Source organism: Ixodes scapularis, unplaced genomic scaffold (assembly GCF_016920785.2).
Source record: "Ixodes scapularis isolate PalLabHiFi unplaced genomic scaffold, ASM1692078v2 PGA_scaffold12__126_contigs__length_90152505, whole genome shotgun sequence".
NCBI classification, from domain to species: domain Eukaryota; kingdom Metazoa; phylum Arthropoda; class Arachnida; order Ixodida; family Ixodidae; genus Ixodes; species Ixodes scapularis.
Window position 1 is genome coordinate 40,330,528 of NW_024609838.1, and position 15,473 is coordinate 40,346,000.

General features: G+C 47.9%; 1 protein-coding gene across 7 annotated transcripts in view; it reads left to right on the forward strand.

Moving 5' to 3' along the window:
• Positions 1 to 15,473, forward strand: part of LOC8043998 (catenin delta-2) — a 78,672-nt gene that overhangs the window by 51,039 nt on the left and 12,160 nt on the right. For all 7 annotated transcript variants that reach the window (XM_040206901.3, XM_042289533.1, XM_042289534.1 and 4 more), the window contains 5 exons: positions 768 to 928; positions 4,427 to 4,680; positions 8,070 to 8,350; positions 11,793 to 11,943; positions 12,500 to 12,732. In XM_040206901.3, the coding sequence (XP_040062835.3) occupies positions 768 to 928; positions 4,427 to 4,680; positions 8,070 to 8,350; positions 11,793 to 11,943; positions 12,500 to 12,732 (1,080 nt within the window). The remainder of the gene's footprint in view (positions 1 to 767; positions 929 to 4,426; positions 4,681 to 8,069; positions 8,351 to 11,792; positions 11,944 to 12,499; positions 12,733 to 15,473) is intronic.

The following is a 15,473-nucleotide window of genomic DNA, read 5'->3' on the forward strand; positions in this document are numbered from 1 at the left end:
TGTACCACGAAAAAATGGCGCGATAACGCTTTGTTCGTCATGCATTGTAATTCTGCGCAGGGCAGTTTGATCGATAGGTAGAAATACAGCTGCCATTTTCTTTTTTCTGACATGACTGTGGAAGTCAGTCTGCTCGCAGTGTTGAAAAATCTCCGGTTTTTGAAAACTGCAGGGCAAGTTGTCGACGTGCATTTCTTGAGTGTGACCTTCTTTGCCCAAGAAGGTCAAGTTTGGCTCTGCCTCGGCTTCTTGGGCTTTTGATGCCCTAAATTCTCAGACAAAAACCGAAGTTTGGCTCGAAGGACTTTGAGGCTTGACAGTAATTAAGTTTTTTTTAGGGATACCCTTGCCGTAAAATACCGGTAGAGCGCCCACCCCACCTTCACAAGAAACTTGGTTAATCTAGAGTGAGCACTCATGCAGTCAAGACGATAAAAAGGTAAAACCAAGGTGGCGACCAATAAAGACCCTTGAAGGCAGGATGAACGGAATCGAAGAAAGCGGATTTATTTTTTCTCGACATCCCCATCATCGCCTCTGGCAGTCTCGTCGGCCACCGCTACGAGGTTAAATATTTTCGGTTGACGCCGGCACCTTGAGGGGAGTGGCCGCTCGACGTATGATTTGCAGAATTCCCAAGTTCGAGGAATGTTAATAGTGGGCGCTCGTATGAAGTGGACACTTCTGCAGTGTTTCACGGTAATTCGTTGAACAAAAGCAGAAGAGGCGTGTCTGACAGTGGCCACCCCCCCACGCACGTCCCGCAGGAGTTGAAGAGGCCCATCATCGACGACGCCCTGTCGGTGCTGGTGAACCACGTGATCATCCCGCTGTCTGGCTGGGACCGCAACCGCGACCGGGGGGACCACACCAAGCCCCAGGAGATCTACTGGACCATTGTGTTCCGCAATGCCAACGGAGTGCTCAGGTGGGGGTTGCCCGCGTTTGACCTTGCACGCGACATTCCACACATCGTGAAAAGAGTAAGACAAGACGGGTTCTTGTAGACCCTTCCGGGAAATCCCGCAGGGCCTCTCGGCAAGCCCACATTGCACTGCGCGGCGCAGGGAATTTCGGGACTGTTGCAACATTCTCTAGGGTTGTGACATTGTTTTTAGCGCAGAATGTGTCACCTTCCACTTCCAAATTATTTTTCAAAAAGTTAAGTGAATTTTTTTTATTGTTTTTGCCTGTATTGTTTGGATTTAGACAGATTTTTTCTAAAGAAGAAACTGAGCAATTTTTACTATTATACCTTAATTATTAAATACCATTATTTTTTGTATCTACGTATCATGACTACTTGCAATAGAGTTTTTATATTCTTCTTAAACACCAAACAAGTCCATATATTATATACATACAACTTTTTCTTGACACCCTGCAGTCCAACTGTGGCCTGACTTTGAGGACCTAGAAGTTGGTCTTCGTACGATAAATCTCAAAGCATGGGATCACGCAGACCGCCACGTTGCAGTCTTTGCACCAATACAGTGTAGACCGCATATAACGTATGTCGCGGGAGTTGCGAAAATCCGCACTATAAGCGGTACTGCGTTATAACCAAAACATCAATTTTTCAGGCCAAAATGCAGGGTGAAACAAGGAGACGGCAGGCTCTTCAAATCGACCGGAAAATTTGGTTTCTTAACATATTGCGCTACGACTTTGTGGAGCGTTGCCCACAGATGGTTCATTTTTTTTGTAAAATTTGCAAAGAGCGAACTTACCTGAGGAAAAAGTAAAGAAAGAAAAAGGCTTAGCTCCTATGGAAACTCAGCGACGCCACCGGTCTGCAAACAACACGGCGCCGTTTCGCACGGGACACAAGAGATGGCGCAACGAACGAGCATACGGCGCCTAGAGCCAGCGTCTTTAGCAGGCAATCTTTTCGACTCAAAAGCAACGCGCGTTCCGTAGGCGGCGACAGTCGCAGAAACAAAAACAGGCACAGTAACAACGAGGAACTGCAGTTCCTTGTCTGCTAAATACGCCGGCTCTCGGCGCCGTACGCTCGTTCGTTGGCGGCGTTCGTTGCGCCATCTCTTGTGTCCCGTGCGAAACGGCGCCGTGTTGTTTGAAGACCGGTGGCGTCGCTGAAATTCCATAGGAGCTAAGCCTTTTTCTTTCTTTACTTTTTCCTCAGGTAGGTTTGCTCTTTGAAAATTTCGCAAAAAAAATGCACCATCTGTGGGCAACGCTGCACAAAGTCGTAGCGCGATAGGTTAAGAAACCAAATTTTTCGGTCGATTTAAAGAGCCTGTTGTCTTTTTGTTTCACCCTGTACATGCCATGAAGCAACTTACCTTTGTAAAACAAATTTATTTTATATTAGATGAAAAATAAAGCTTAGGTTTAGGAAATTCTTTATTTCACCAGACTAGTACACTTCTCTCTCAAGTGTGTCACACATTTTGAAAGAAATGAGCGACTTTTGCCTGGCGCAGCCTTTTAACGGCATCGCGGGTCGTGGACGTACGTTGCTAGCATTCAGGATTGCTAACCCTAATCACTTTTCTCCAGCGATGAAAACGCGTGAAAATTCGCATCTTTTATACGGTACGCGCCAGTAATACCTTCAACTTTAGCACAGGCATGAAATGCTCCAAATAAGAAATCCGGGCGATGTTCGAAAACACAAATGCTTAGAAATCACCACTGTAGTCGAAGTAAACAAACACGACGACACGGGCGTTTCTGCCGTCTTGAGAGCACCGCCACGACATCGCCGCACGAGCAGGTGGATCTTCCCTTCTAGTACGTGCTGGGTTATCATAGCGGCACACAGCGAAAATTTAGTCAAGGATAGCGCTTTTACGCGGAACGAACCACGCCGTCTACGTCGACGATCACAACCGACGCCATGTTTGCGGATAGAAGTAGCCGGCCCGCGACCGGCATGCAACGCGCGCAAACACTTCTTTTCGACCTGCGATTGGCCTGTCGTTGCGGTTACGGAGGGACGCACGCACGTGAACGACACGTGCGTGCGTCCCTCCGTCGCTATGGCCCCAACTGAAGCCTCTCTCTTCGCTTCTCCCGACTTCTTCGAGCAACCTCCTTGCCCCGCGAGTGCCGCATGTTGTTGCGGCTCGCGCCATCATCTAGTGTCGCACAGGGAAGCGTGCTCTCTGCGTCGGTCAGTCGGCGCGGTCGCCGGGCTGTTCCGAAAAGTGCACTATAACCAGTATTTCCCTTCGCGCGCCTGCATTTTAAGCGGTATCTAATTACATAGAGTTCTATGGGAGGCGAACCGGTGGTTTAATAAGCCGCGTTATACCCGGTCCTGCACTATAAGCGGTTACGTTGTAAGTGGTCTATACTGTATCTTGTTTCCTTCCGTGTCTTGGTCCCTCCGGCAAATGAGGCCTCGTTGCAGACGACACAGCGGCGTGTCGGGAGCTGCTTGTTCTCTTTTGGAGGAATGAAGCTTACAAAATGGCGAGCTGTAAACCTCGTGGCTTCATTGTCAAACTTCCTTCCAACCTTCTTCCGCTGGCTCTCATCCTGATTTGCTGCAACCACCTTCTCTATGATGTCCTGTCAGTAGACCCGGAGTTTGCCTCCTTGTTTCTTGTACAGAACAAAAGAGTCATAGACAAACATGTTGAAAAGTTGCGTAAAGATCTTGTTGTAACAGAGCTCCTGCCCATCTCTCACTGTCGGGTAGTAAAAGAGGTTCTGGTTGTTCTTGTCGACACCTTCTATGAGTTGTTCTAGCTGTAAACCACGGCAGGCTTCAGAACTTTCTGGTTCCAAGCATTGACTCCTTCGACAACCGTTGCATCGTGAACTGGGCTCAGTAAGGTAACTAAATTTTTGTCCTGCCATTGCAGGAGCTTGCGCTTTCCTCGCTGAAACATTCCTATGTCTTTTTCTTTGGTTTGAGGTCTTTGAAGAGGGGCATGTCCTTCCTTGTTGGCCAAACTGTTCCATAGATATCATATTTTTTATGCAGGAGTTTGTCTAGAAGTTCTGGAGAGGTGTAGTAATTATTGATAGTGACGCAGCACCCTTTGCAAAGGAAAGGTTCCGTCAGGGTCATGACGACCTTCATGCCCATGGCACTGTACGCATCTGGCATAACAGTCCCCCTTCCATTGTACACGATGAGGTTAGAGGTGTACCCTCTCTTAGGCTCGCAAGGCGGAAAAAACTTCACACCAAAGCGTGAGGGCTTCAGTGGCAGGTACTGTTTTGAGGATAGCCTCTCTTTGTACAGCATAACGCGAACGAAAAGAGTTTTAAGCGAGGTCTTGGCGCAGATGGTCGATTTTCTCTGGCCCCAATATTTTAACGAGCCTCGCACGAAAAGCATGCTTTTAGCTCTCAATTTGGACAGAGTTCCTCGTAGCGCAACGTTGGGCTAAATTACCCATATGCCGATGTCTTTTGCGGGGTTCTGACATCTGTGGGGGGCCTTCAGGAACGTGAGCTCCGCGGGGGAGTACGCCCGGCAGAAGCTGCGGGAGTGTGAGGGCTTGTGCGACGCCCTGGTGCACCTGGTGCGCACGGCAGTGCGCAAGAACGACATGGACAACAAGAGCGTCGAGAACTGCGTCTGCATTCTGCGCAACCTCTCCTACCGCTGCCAGGAGGTGGAGGACCCCGAGTACGACAGGCACGCCACCCCGCAGCCGCCGCAACTGCCCTCCAGGGCCACTGCATCCGCACTCAAAGGTGGGTGTCTCCTTCTTGAGGCTTTAAGGCCGGTTCATACACTTGCGACTGCTTACCACCAAGTGCTCTAAAAAAAATGCTAAAATGAAAAATAGGCTTTTTTTTTTTTTTTTGGAAACCCCGAAAGGAGTCATTTTTTTTGTTTCTTTTATTTTTCTGAGTAAAGAAAAAGGTTTTTGCACAATATTTACGTTGAGATGCAATTTAAATGGAAGTCGCTGCCCGCTCTAAGCCTCGCCCATGGACCGTTGGCCCCGTCCATTGCGACCAGATTGCCTCGGCCGCTGTGCGAGCCTATGTCTCCCCATCGCAACGTCCGCGCGTCTGGTCCGACGTCAGACATTGCCCATTAGTCATACAAGCAGATGTGTGGTACCCTCCGGCGGCGTCCGACGTTCCACTACCGTTTTTGATTGTTTGCGGCTCCCATAAAATGCGGCCCAGAGAAGCAGTGCGCCTGCCGTCACTCATCTGTCTGCCATTCTGCCCCCGTCTAAAACCGGCCATGAAGCTTGCAAGACGCAACCACGAAAGCGGCGTCCTTGCGTTTCATAGTGCACAGGCCACGGTCTAACACGAGCGTCAGTCGATGTGCCGTAAAAAGCGACCTAAAGGACTGAAAGAAAATCGACAAAAATAATAAGGTCCTTTCGGCTCTTGTTCTCGTTTTCTTGCATGGCACCCACAAGCAAGCTGTGTTAGTGTCCTGACGCGCAATTAAAATGCAACCTAGAAATATTGGCTCTAGCGAGCCACGTGCATTGCTCAAAACTTGAGATCTACGGGCCTTGCAAAGCAAAATGACAAGAACTTACCTGGACAAACCTGATGCAAGGCAAAAAACCGATTGACTCCTGTGAAATGGCTCGCAGATTCTTACCTGCATAGGTTTCTTATCGGCACTGAAACCACGGTCGCAATCGCGACGGTTGCGCAACTTTTGGAGTAGAGGGGCCAGTTTTCGGGAACCAGTGCATTTATTCGGCATCAAGATGTGCAACCGAACGAATCGAGTCAGATCGAGCAAAACAGTTAAGTCCCACTATGAAAATGAACTCCCACACGGCGCTATGAAAGGCGCATACTCGCGATGGTTGTTTGCCGCAAACTAAGTTGGTTGGGATTTTCCTCGGAACATCTTAGTAAATGCGAAAAAATTTGCACTTGTAAAAATATATGAATTTAACGAGCTCCGCAGTGTATAAACTGTTCACCGCAAGTGCCGGCAGCCATGTTTGTTATCGTTCGAAACCAAAGTGGAAAAGGTGATCTTTCAATATTTTTTGAAAAAAGAATGACTATTTATGTCATTTGTTTCTCAAACATAAAAAGGTGTTGAATAAAAGACTACCGCGGCAGGGAGAAACAGTTTTACGACCAACATTCCGCACGTCGGTCCTGTCTCCAAACAACAAGAGCCGAGAAACAGAGCTAGCTAGCCGAGCACCTTTTGTTACGGACGGGGCCTGGAATAATGCTGCCTTCACCTTAATTGCATCTAGCGACGTAAACATTGCGCTGAAAGCTTGTCTTTTTCGTCGAAATGTTTTTAAATCCAGATTTTACTTAAGCCTTTAGAAAATATATTATTTTCGCATTTTAGTGTTTATTTTTAAAGGGCTACTCTGCTTCCTTTTGGCTTTTAAAAAAAAATGCAGCCCTCTTCAGTATCCCCTAAGAAGACCACACATCAAATATTACGACCTAATTCTGTCTAAATGTTTCTTAAACAATCTGGCAAACTTTGTAACGCACCAAGTTCCCGAAATTGGCTGACTCTGGTGGGCGAATTGAGGGGCAATCAATGGCGCAGTCAAGCCTACGGCATTGGCGCAGCCAACATTTAGCTAAACGTCATCACCATTGCCCCTTTTTGTTTGTTTTTACTTCGGAGAAACGTAATGGGCAATGTCAGCAACGTTTCTGCTCAGCGCTCAGTGGTGTCCACGTGGTTGGCGTAATGCGCGTGCGCAGCGCGCTTCTTTGGTATTCTCCAGCCGTCTCGCCGTTACTGCCGTCTCCCGCGTCACAGCCGCCATTGTCGTCTCACCGTTTGTGATTCTTGACTCTCGGTAGTTTCGTTCACACTACGTGCGCAGACTGATGTCGTAGTTGTGCAGACGTCGTCGAATGTTGTAGACATTGAAACGTGGTGAAGAGTGTGGTGCAGACGGCACTTGCGCCTGGCACATGCATTCCCCAACGCCAACGATGGCCTGCCGCCCCGCCCCAATCCCGCCTACATTGCGTGGGGGATCACGTGACATCTCGTGCGACGTGATAACCATGGTTTCGGGAGCCCAAGGCCAGTGTTGTCAGAAGGAGCCGAAGTTTCGGTTTTGATTTCTGCTGACGTTTAAAGTAGGATTCAACAATATATATCCCATTTTTCGTGAAGCAAATGACTTAGTGCTTTTTATTAGTCTTTTCTAATGTGAAATCACTCGTTATCCAGAAATTTTTGGAATTGAGTGAAGTTGCTTTTTAAGGCTACCGTATATACTCGAGTAATGGCAGCACTATTTATGAACAAGGTCCTTGCGTCTACTTTACCGCAAAGCACATATACAGCCAATCATTGTGTTGCACATAAATAATATAGCGAATAACTAGATGGAGATTACGATTCTCCATACAAATGCAATATTCACAGAGGGTATCTTTGCACGAAAACATCTCTGTCCTGTAAACTGCTGGAATCATGCCGTTGATCGCGGCGATTGGCAATTCGGGTGCTCCGCGGAAAAGAGAACCCTCAGGTTTTCTTCATAAACAGTGCGGCTATTACTCAAATAAATACGGTGGTTCACACATTTGTGTCGGTTGTCTCCAGAGCAACTAAAGCAACAGCCATGACCCGAACACTTGGACAGCTGCGCCTCACGATTGCTTCAGAAAGCTACTTACTGGTCCTCCGTGACGTCATGCAACACTGTGACATTGTGGCGCCACGTGACGTGACATCACGACGTGATGGGTGACGTGATGCCACGACGTGAAGGGATGATTTGACACAATCTGTTGTGATCTGATGTCACATGGCGAGGTCACGAAGCATCAGGTGACACTCTGAAATCACGTGATACTGCGACATTGTGTGACAATAAGACGTAGCATGGCACCGTGGTGACTTTATATATTCATGAAACTTTTGCAGTGTGCCCTTCAGTGTCCTTCATACTGAGCCCATGTGCCGTTTCGGGAGCAATGGGGTCCCCAAAAACATGCACAGAGCACAAAAACACAAAAAGGCACACACACAACACGTAGAACTTCAAGTGCACATTGAAATCGTTATCACGCTCGGTGCGGTCGATTACTAGGGTCGAGAAAGGTGAAACAGTGTGGCAAGGGCCGTCGCGCTCATCCCTTTCGGTTGCCTTGTTCAGTGGGCGACAGCCTGGGTTGCTTTGGCGCCAAGAAGAAGAAGAACGAGGCCCTGGAGAAGCAGAAGAAGGAGTCTGGGGGTGCCGGGGTGTCGTCGTCCGGTTCCGCCGGGTCGGGTGGCGGCACCCCCCGCCCCCACACGGACCCCCCCACCGGGATGGAGCTGCTCTGGCAGCCCGAGGTGGTCCAGCCCTACCTGGCGCTCCTCTCCGAGTGCTCCAATCCAGAGACCCTCGAAGCTGCCGCCGGCGCCATACAGAACCTGGCGGCATGCTACTGGCAGGTGAGCTGCCGCCGCCATTTCCAACTGCCCGTTCTTCTACCGTGCGTTCTGAAACTCAAAGCTGCCAGCTTTGCATTGGTAGATTCTTAATGCAGAATGTGTGTCATGGGAAATTTCCTACAAGGAAATTGTGACGAACAAACGTCACAAGGTGACAGGCGTTGGGATTTCAAATAAAGTTTATACATGAAGTTCGAGCCTTGCAGGGGCTCAAACCCGGGTCAGAGTGGTGGGAGTCTGATGTCGTAGCTACCGAGCCCTTAGTGCAGCTGGTTTGGCGGAATAAATTATTCTTATTTGAACCTAGATGTGCTGCAGATGAGAGTGGTGGGTTTCGGGCTGAAAACAGTCACTAAAACAAATAAAAGTGTGACAAAAATTAATTGATCCAAAGTAACAAAATTGAAATTATAAAATAAAAATACTTAGAAAATAAAATAATAAAATATAAAGATGGGAAAATCTCGCATAAACGACACACAGATTGTGGATTGTGCGGGACACGTTCTGTGCTCCCACGTCGGCATGATCGAGCCTGTGGGCTACTCTTCTGCTAAGCAAATGCGATATTGTCGACGTGTCTGGAATACCAGAGCGAGCCAAATCATATATGAAAAATATTTTATTCGCAGCGACGGAGCCGCTGCGCCTTTTGCACCAAACTGCGCCACGATCGCGAGCCTGCCAGATGTCACGCCAAAATACATTTTCCGAACATCGTACCACACCTGCACCAAGAAGAGCTTGAGCGAAGCAAAAAATAAAAAGAAAAAGATGGGCTGTGTAAAGGGGAGCACGGCGCATCTGTAACCTAAAATGGAAATGCTTCCCTTTGGCTTAGTCTGAAAGTAAGCAAATCAGTGAAATCAAGCCATTAGTATTATGGGGGGGTGTTGAAGATGTTTCTGAAAAACTCGTGCCCCACAGCTTGAAGTCGAGCCTCACTGTTTTACACCGGAGCAGGTGTAAAGCAGTGAGAGAGTTGAGAGAGTGAGGCTATATAGAATGTTAAGCCATTCATTGGGAAGTACAGGAGGCAAATGAGTTTGCGCCATTGGCAGAGAGCGGGCTGGGCGTGTTCCAGGGCATCTTCACAAATTCGGATGTGGCCATCTACAAGCCTCGAACAATGCCCTGGTGGTGGTCGTGAGAAACAAAAGTAATAAGTGCGTCAGAGTAACTCTCGATGACTGAAAATATGTTGCATGTGATTTTTTGATCAAGGTCATGCAGAATCAAATTCTAGGAGAACGATCAACGTGATCCGATTGCTAGGCGTCGAGGGCTGGGAAAAGGTTGTCCGAGCGGTCAGACTCCGACCGAGTAAGACAGACTTTGAGCGGCACATTCGATTCTTATATCCCTTTGTATGATCATAATGAAAACATCATGTGCACTATATTTTCAACCACGTATAGTTACTCCATTTAACCATCACGCTTTATTAAAATTGTTTCTCGCTACCACCGCTAGGGGATAATTTTCGGGCTCTGGTTGGCCAAGAGAGCACGTCACTCCTTCTATTTGCATCTCGTGCATGCCCTGGCTCTGCCCGCTCCTCTGATTGACCAAACTCTCTCTCTATACGGCCCGGCACTGGAGCACGCGGGTCGAGCTTCACTGCTATGCGTCGGCATGCCAGGAGCAGTGGCTGATGCGGGAGAGCATGTGCATTATCATTATGGTCTCGAAAATTATGCTCACTGGCAGTATAGGTCAAGCAACAATAAAAAAAAGTAAAAAAAGAAAACTCATAAATTTTAGATAAACATTGTAACAAATGTGATAGTCAACCGTTAGTCAACCGACAAGCCACCGCACTGAACTCTGGCTGAAATTAGCTCCAACGCCGCTGATATGCTGTAGAGTAATGCAAGATGGTGGTTTCAAAGCACAAATGTAAGTTTACTCACTTTTTGTGAATGGTGGTTCTTACGTAGTCCTATAAACACGGGTGTACATATTTTTGTCACTCAACGTTTTAGAGAATATGCGTGTCTTTTTGCCGATATTTTATGGGAGTTACGTTGGAGGGAGGGGGCAGGGTGCTTCTTCCGAACTGAAGTGTTGCACTCGATCCACGCAAAAATCTTTATTTGTTTGGGGAGTAGTGGATAGTACAACCATTTTTCCTTTTGCCAATACCTAAACCTTTCCATTTTTATTTTTTTTAAATAAGTATTAATATTCCAAAAATGAGAAATATGTTTTGATATGAAAATATGAACCTTCAGTCATCATCAAGGACGTGTTTTCTATATTTCATATTCAAGTAACACGCTACCATACATGTTGGCACTTGCTCTGAAACCGTCGGGTGCTGCTGCAAACCAACATTTTGCCCAGTACAAGACTTGCTACAAAAGGTCAAGTGCCGCTTCCTTCACTATCATACTCGAGATCTTCGCATTTCCCACACGCTCATACTTCGTTTCAAGCTCTCGTCTCGTTAACGTCGACGCCTCCGTTGGCCCCCAAAAATTATCCGTAATGCGAGTCGCCCAGGATGACGAGAAAAGTAATTGCGTCGTGCGTTTGTTTTTACGGCGGGAAGCTGGTCAACCCCGGTTGGCATCTGACGTCTCCGACGTAGACGAGAAATCTGACCAGCACGGCACAAGTTCTAGCCCCGGGGACTTTAACGCGCGCTGCACAATAGCGATTCACGCCGGTACGACGCGTGGACATTGAATTCGGGTTCCCTAGTTCCTTTAGCGCAAGTTTTTGCTCCACGTGCTTTGAGCTGCTTAGCGCTGTCGGCCACCGATCTCTCTCATAATGAAACAACAATGCATGTTCATCTCCGGAACTTTTTCTTTTGGGGGGGGGGGGGGTCCATATTGTTAATGTGGTTTTTTTATCGAGACATGATGGCAACACAACTAGGCAGACGACGAAAGCGATGGCCTCGGCAAGCCGGTCGGAGCAAACAACGTGACAACTCGCCGTCAGAGTGCTTTCTTCCTGCGGAGAACCGTCACGCGCTTCACTCCTTCACTCCGACCAGCTTAGTGGGACTGTAGCTCGTGTCTTTTGCCAAGCGACACTAAAACTGAGTATAATTGACTTCTCCAACCCCATGCAGCCGAGTAGGCGTGCGGGCTTTCTCCGTAGAAAGGTCACTTTAGACGAGCGCTAAAGGGATATAACCTCTGGTCTCTCTGCTTCTCAAACAAAACATAGAAACCATTTTTTTTTTTTTTTTCTTTGGATTACGGGGCTGTTCTTAAAATGACTATTGGCGTGGTGGAAAATAGACATTCAGGGCGCTAATCTAGGCAGTGAATTTCGATGCTTGCCGTCACCCCTTCGAAATGAAATGCGGAAAAGTGCCGTGGCCGTGTCAGCGCCAACGGTGTTGCGCAGTATGCGTCCGTTGCCATAGCGTAGATGTGAGTCTTCGGTGCGGGGAGTCGACGCACCCTTTCATTCTCTCTGGCAGCCGAGCGTCGACATCAGGGCGGCGGTGAGGAAAGACCGGGGCCTCCCCGTGCTGGTGGAGCTTCTGCGCATGGAGGTGGACAGGGTGGTGTGTGCGGTGGCCACCGCCCTCAGGAACCTCGCCATGGACCAGAGGAACAAGGAGCTCATAGGTAGGCACCGCCTGTGGTGTCGCTCGAGCGGAGCCACGAAACGGAAGGTGGCATTGGCCTCTAAAGTGGCATGAAACTGGAGGTGGCACTGGGGAATCGGATCGTCGTCCATTCTCTGGCGTATGTGGGGGGAAGGGGGGGGGGGGGGGGGGGGGGGGGGGCGGGCATGAAACGAAAGGTAGCGATGGCAAACTGAATTATCATTCCTTTTTCCGCATGCACGTGACCTTGAAACTGAAGGGGTGGCAAGGGGCTACCTTCACACCCATTTGGTCGCCAGCTCATGAAAGAAAAGGGCACTTACTAAGGAGCCAAGAGATGCTTAATGTTTACCTATGCTTTTTTTTTTTAAATGGGTGTTAGTAAAGAAGATTATCCCTATTTTGTTTTTTAACTTGGAGTGTTATAGAACTGGTTTCCACGAGATGACAGGTCCGCTAAACTAGTTTGTCTTTAGTTTGGATATTTCTTTCTCTAGGTTGTTGTTTTTGCTTGTCAAAGCTTCGAATGGCAGTCAATGAACGAGATGCCTTCTTTCTGCCCCGGTTTCTGGCAGGCAAGTATGCCATGAGCGACCTGGTGCAGAAGCTCCCCAACGGCAACCCGCAGCACGACATGGGGACGTCGGACGACACCATTGCGGCCGTGCTGGCCACCCTTAACGAGGTGATCGTGCGCAACGGCGACTTTGCCCGCTCTCTCCTCGAGGCCGGGGGGGTCACACGGCTCACCTACATTACCAAGCAGAAGGGACGCTTCTCGGCGCGCGTCGTCAAGTTCACCTCTCAGGTGAGCTTCGGCCGATCTGTCGCTTTCTTTATCTCGAAGTCTCGCGTAGGGGAAAAAATTTGCTTTTTGTTTGTGTGTGTGTTTGAAATACTGTGAACCTTCGCAGTATGGGAAAAGACAGAATGCATTGTAAATTATGAGTCACGTAATTAAACATTATAGCTAAACAAAAATGGTACACATAACAAATATTCGCACATGCGGACAAACCATTTAACTAAGCAGTTTGTTCGGCTGGATTTCAAAATAATCGACAGTACGGCATTCAACAACTTGTACGGGGAGAGCGGAAAGAAAAAGCATCGCAAATTTTCAGACATGCACTCGAACAATTCCATTTCTTTTTTTAACCATCATCATTATCATTATAATTTTTACACTTTGAGGTCCCATACACGCTTTACACAGGAGGGGTGGACGAGGGCATCGTTATATAAAGGAAAAGAGAAAGCTTGAATTGGAATACTTTTAAAAGGTTCATTGAAGTTTCTGGGGTCCTTTTTTGGCCTTTAAAGGAACGATGCAGACGCAGTGATGTGATTGCTGCACCATTTGCACTACATTTTACCGAAATGTGAGGAATTTGTGTCAACGTTGCTTCAAAGCTTAATTTCGCTGTAATAATATTGAAAATGTAATAGCTCAGGCCTCGCTGCCCGGCCGGGCCATTACGATGTGGTTATGCGAGTTTTCGGGACTTATGAGTATCGTCTCAAATAACGTACTATTCGACTGCATTTCGTATGCAAGACTAACAGTACTCAGAAGTTTCACAATAATTCTCATATTCGTTAGTTTCGTTGAGTGCACTTCTCCTCGCGCATCGGTGTACTGCAGAGAAGCGAAAACTGCGGATTAAGAATCGCAATTTTGCATGTCTTGCTTTGCCGCAGCTCACCCCCGTGCTAAGGGGAAAGCACTCCTCCAGAGCGAGACGCAACACACAATTCCTGAATACAGTGTAGACCGCATATAACGTATGTCGCGGGAGTCGCGAAAATCCGCACTAAAAGCGGTACCGCACTATAACCAAAACATCAATTTTTCAGGCCAAAATACATGCCATCAGACAACTTACCTTTGTAAAAGAATTTATTTCTATGTTAGATGAAAAAATAAAGCTTAGTTTGAGGAAAGTCTTTATTTCACCAGACTAGTACACTTCTATCTCAAGTGTGTCACACATTTTGAAACAAATGAGCGGCTTTTGCCTGGCGCAGCCTCTTAGCGGCGTCGCGGGTTGCGGACGGACGTTGCGAGCGTTCAGGATTGCTAACCCTAATCACTTTTCTCCGGAGATGAAAACGCGTGAAAATTCGCATCCTTTATACGGTACGCGCCAGTAATACCTTGCACTTGAGCACACGCATGAAATGCGCCAAATAAGAAATCCGGGCGATGTTCGAGGACACAAATGCTTAGAAATCACCACTGTAGTCGAAGTAAACAAACACGACGACACGGGCGTTTCTGCCGACTTGAGAGCGCCGCCACGACATCGCCGCTCGAGTAGGTGGATCTTCTCTTCTAATACGTGCCGGGTTATCATAGCGACACACGACGAAAATTCACAGTCAAGGATAGCGCTTTTACGCGGAACGATGAGATGAACGCCGTCTACGACGACGATCACAACGTTGATCACAACCGACGCCTTGTTCGCGGATAGAAGCAGCCGGCCCGCGCCGGGCATGCAACGCGCGCGAACACTTCTCCCGTCGTTGCGGTTGTTGGTTTCCAACGCAGTGGAGGGACGCACGCACGTGAACGACACGTGCGTGCGTCCCTCCGTCGCTGGGGCAACTGAAGCCTCTCTCTTCGCTTCTCCCGCTTCTTCGTGCGTGCGTCCCTCCGTCGCTGGGGCAACTGAAGCCTCTCTCTTCGCTTCTCCCGCTTCTTCGAGCACCCTCCTTGCCCCGCGAGGGCCGCTTGCGCAACGCTTGCGGCTCGCGCCGTCAGCGCCGTTATCTAGTGTCGCACAGGCAAGCGTGCTCGCTGCTCCGGTCGTCGGCGCGGTCGGCGGGCTGTGCCAGAAACCGCACTATAACCGGTATTTCCCGTCGCGCGCCTGCGTTTTAAGCGGTATGTAATTACATGGAGTTCTATGGGAGGCGAACCGGTGGTTTAAAAAAACCGCGTTATACCCGGTCCTGCACTATAAGCGGTTACGTTGTAAGTGGTCTATACTGTACAACTTCAGCTCTTATATATGATAGACTGCAATACCCTGGCGGTACCTTTCCAATTCGGGATTTAGCTAGGGTACTTAGGTATTGCAAGAACATATGCACTCTTTTGTATGTTTATTTGTTTATGCCAACTCATTTGTTTAGCTAAATCACTTTTACATAGATGTGAGTATATTGGAACTAAATTGGCAGGACCAGTGGATGGAAGCTCGGAAATGTAATGAGTTCGGCGGGATTGTTTTGAAGTTTCGTTCACACGCTGTTTTTGTTATGAAGTTCCATGCATAAAATATAATTGACGTTCATAATCAAATGACAAGTGCTTTGTTTTTTTGTCTGAATTTTAAATTGCAGTTTTATAACAGCCTCTGGAACTTAAAGGAAACACTAATTTATGTGCTCAATATTATTGTATTATTTCAGTGGGATTCAGTACTTAAAATAACCGTTCACAGCAGTTTGTGCTGTCCCTGATCGCTCACCTTCTTGTCACACTGTCTGGTGCTTCTCCACGCAACTAAATTCTAGTTTTGTGTTTGAGGGACTCACTCC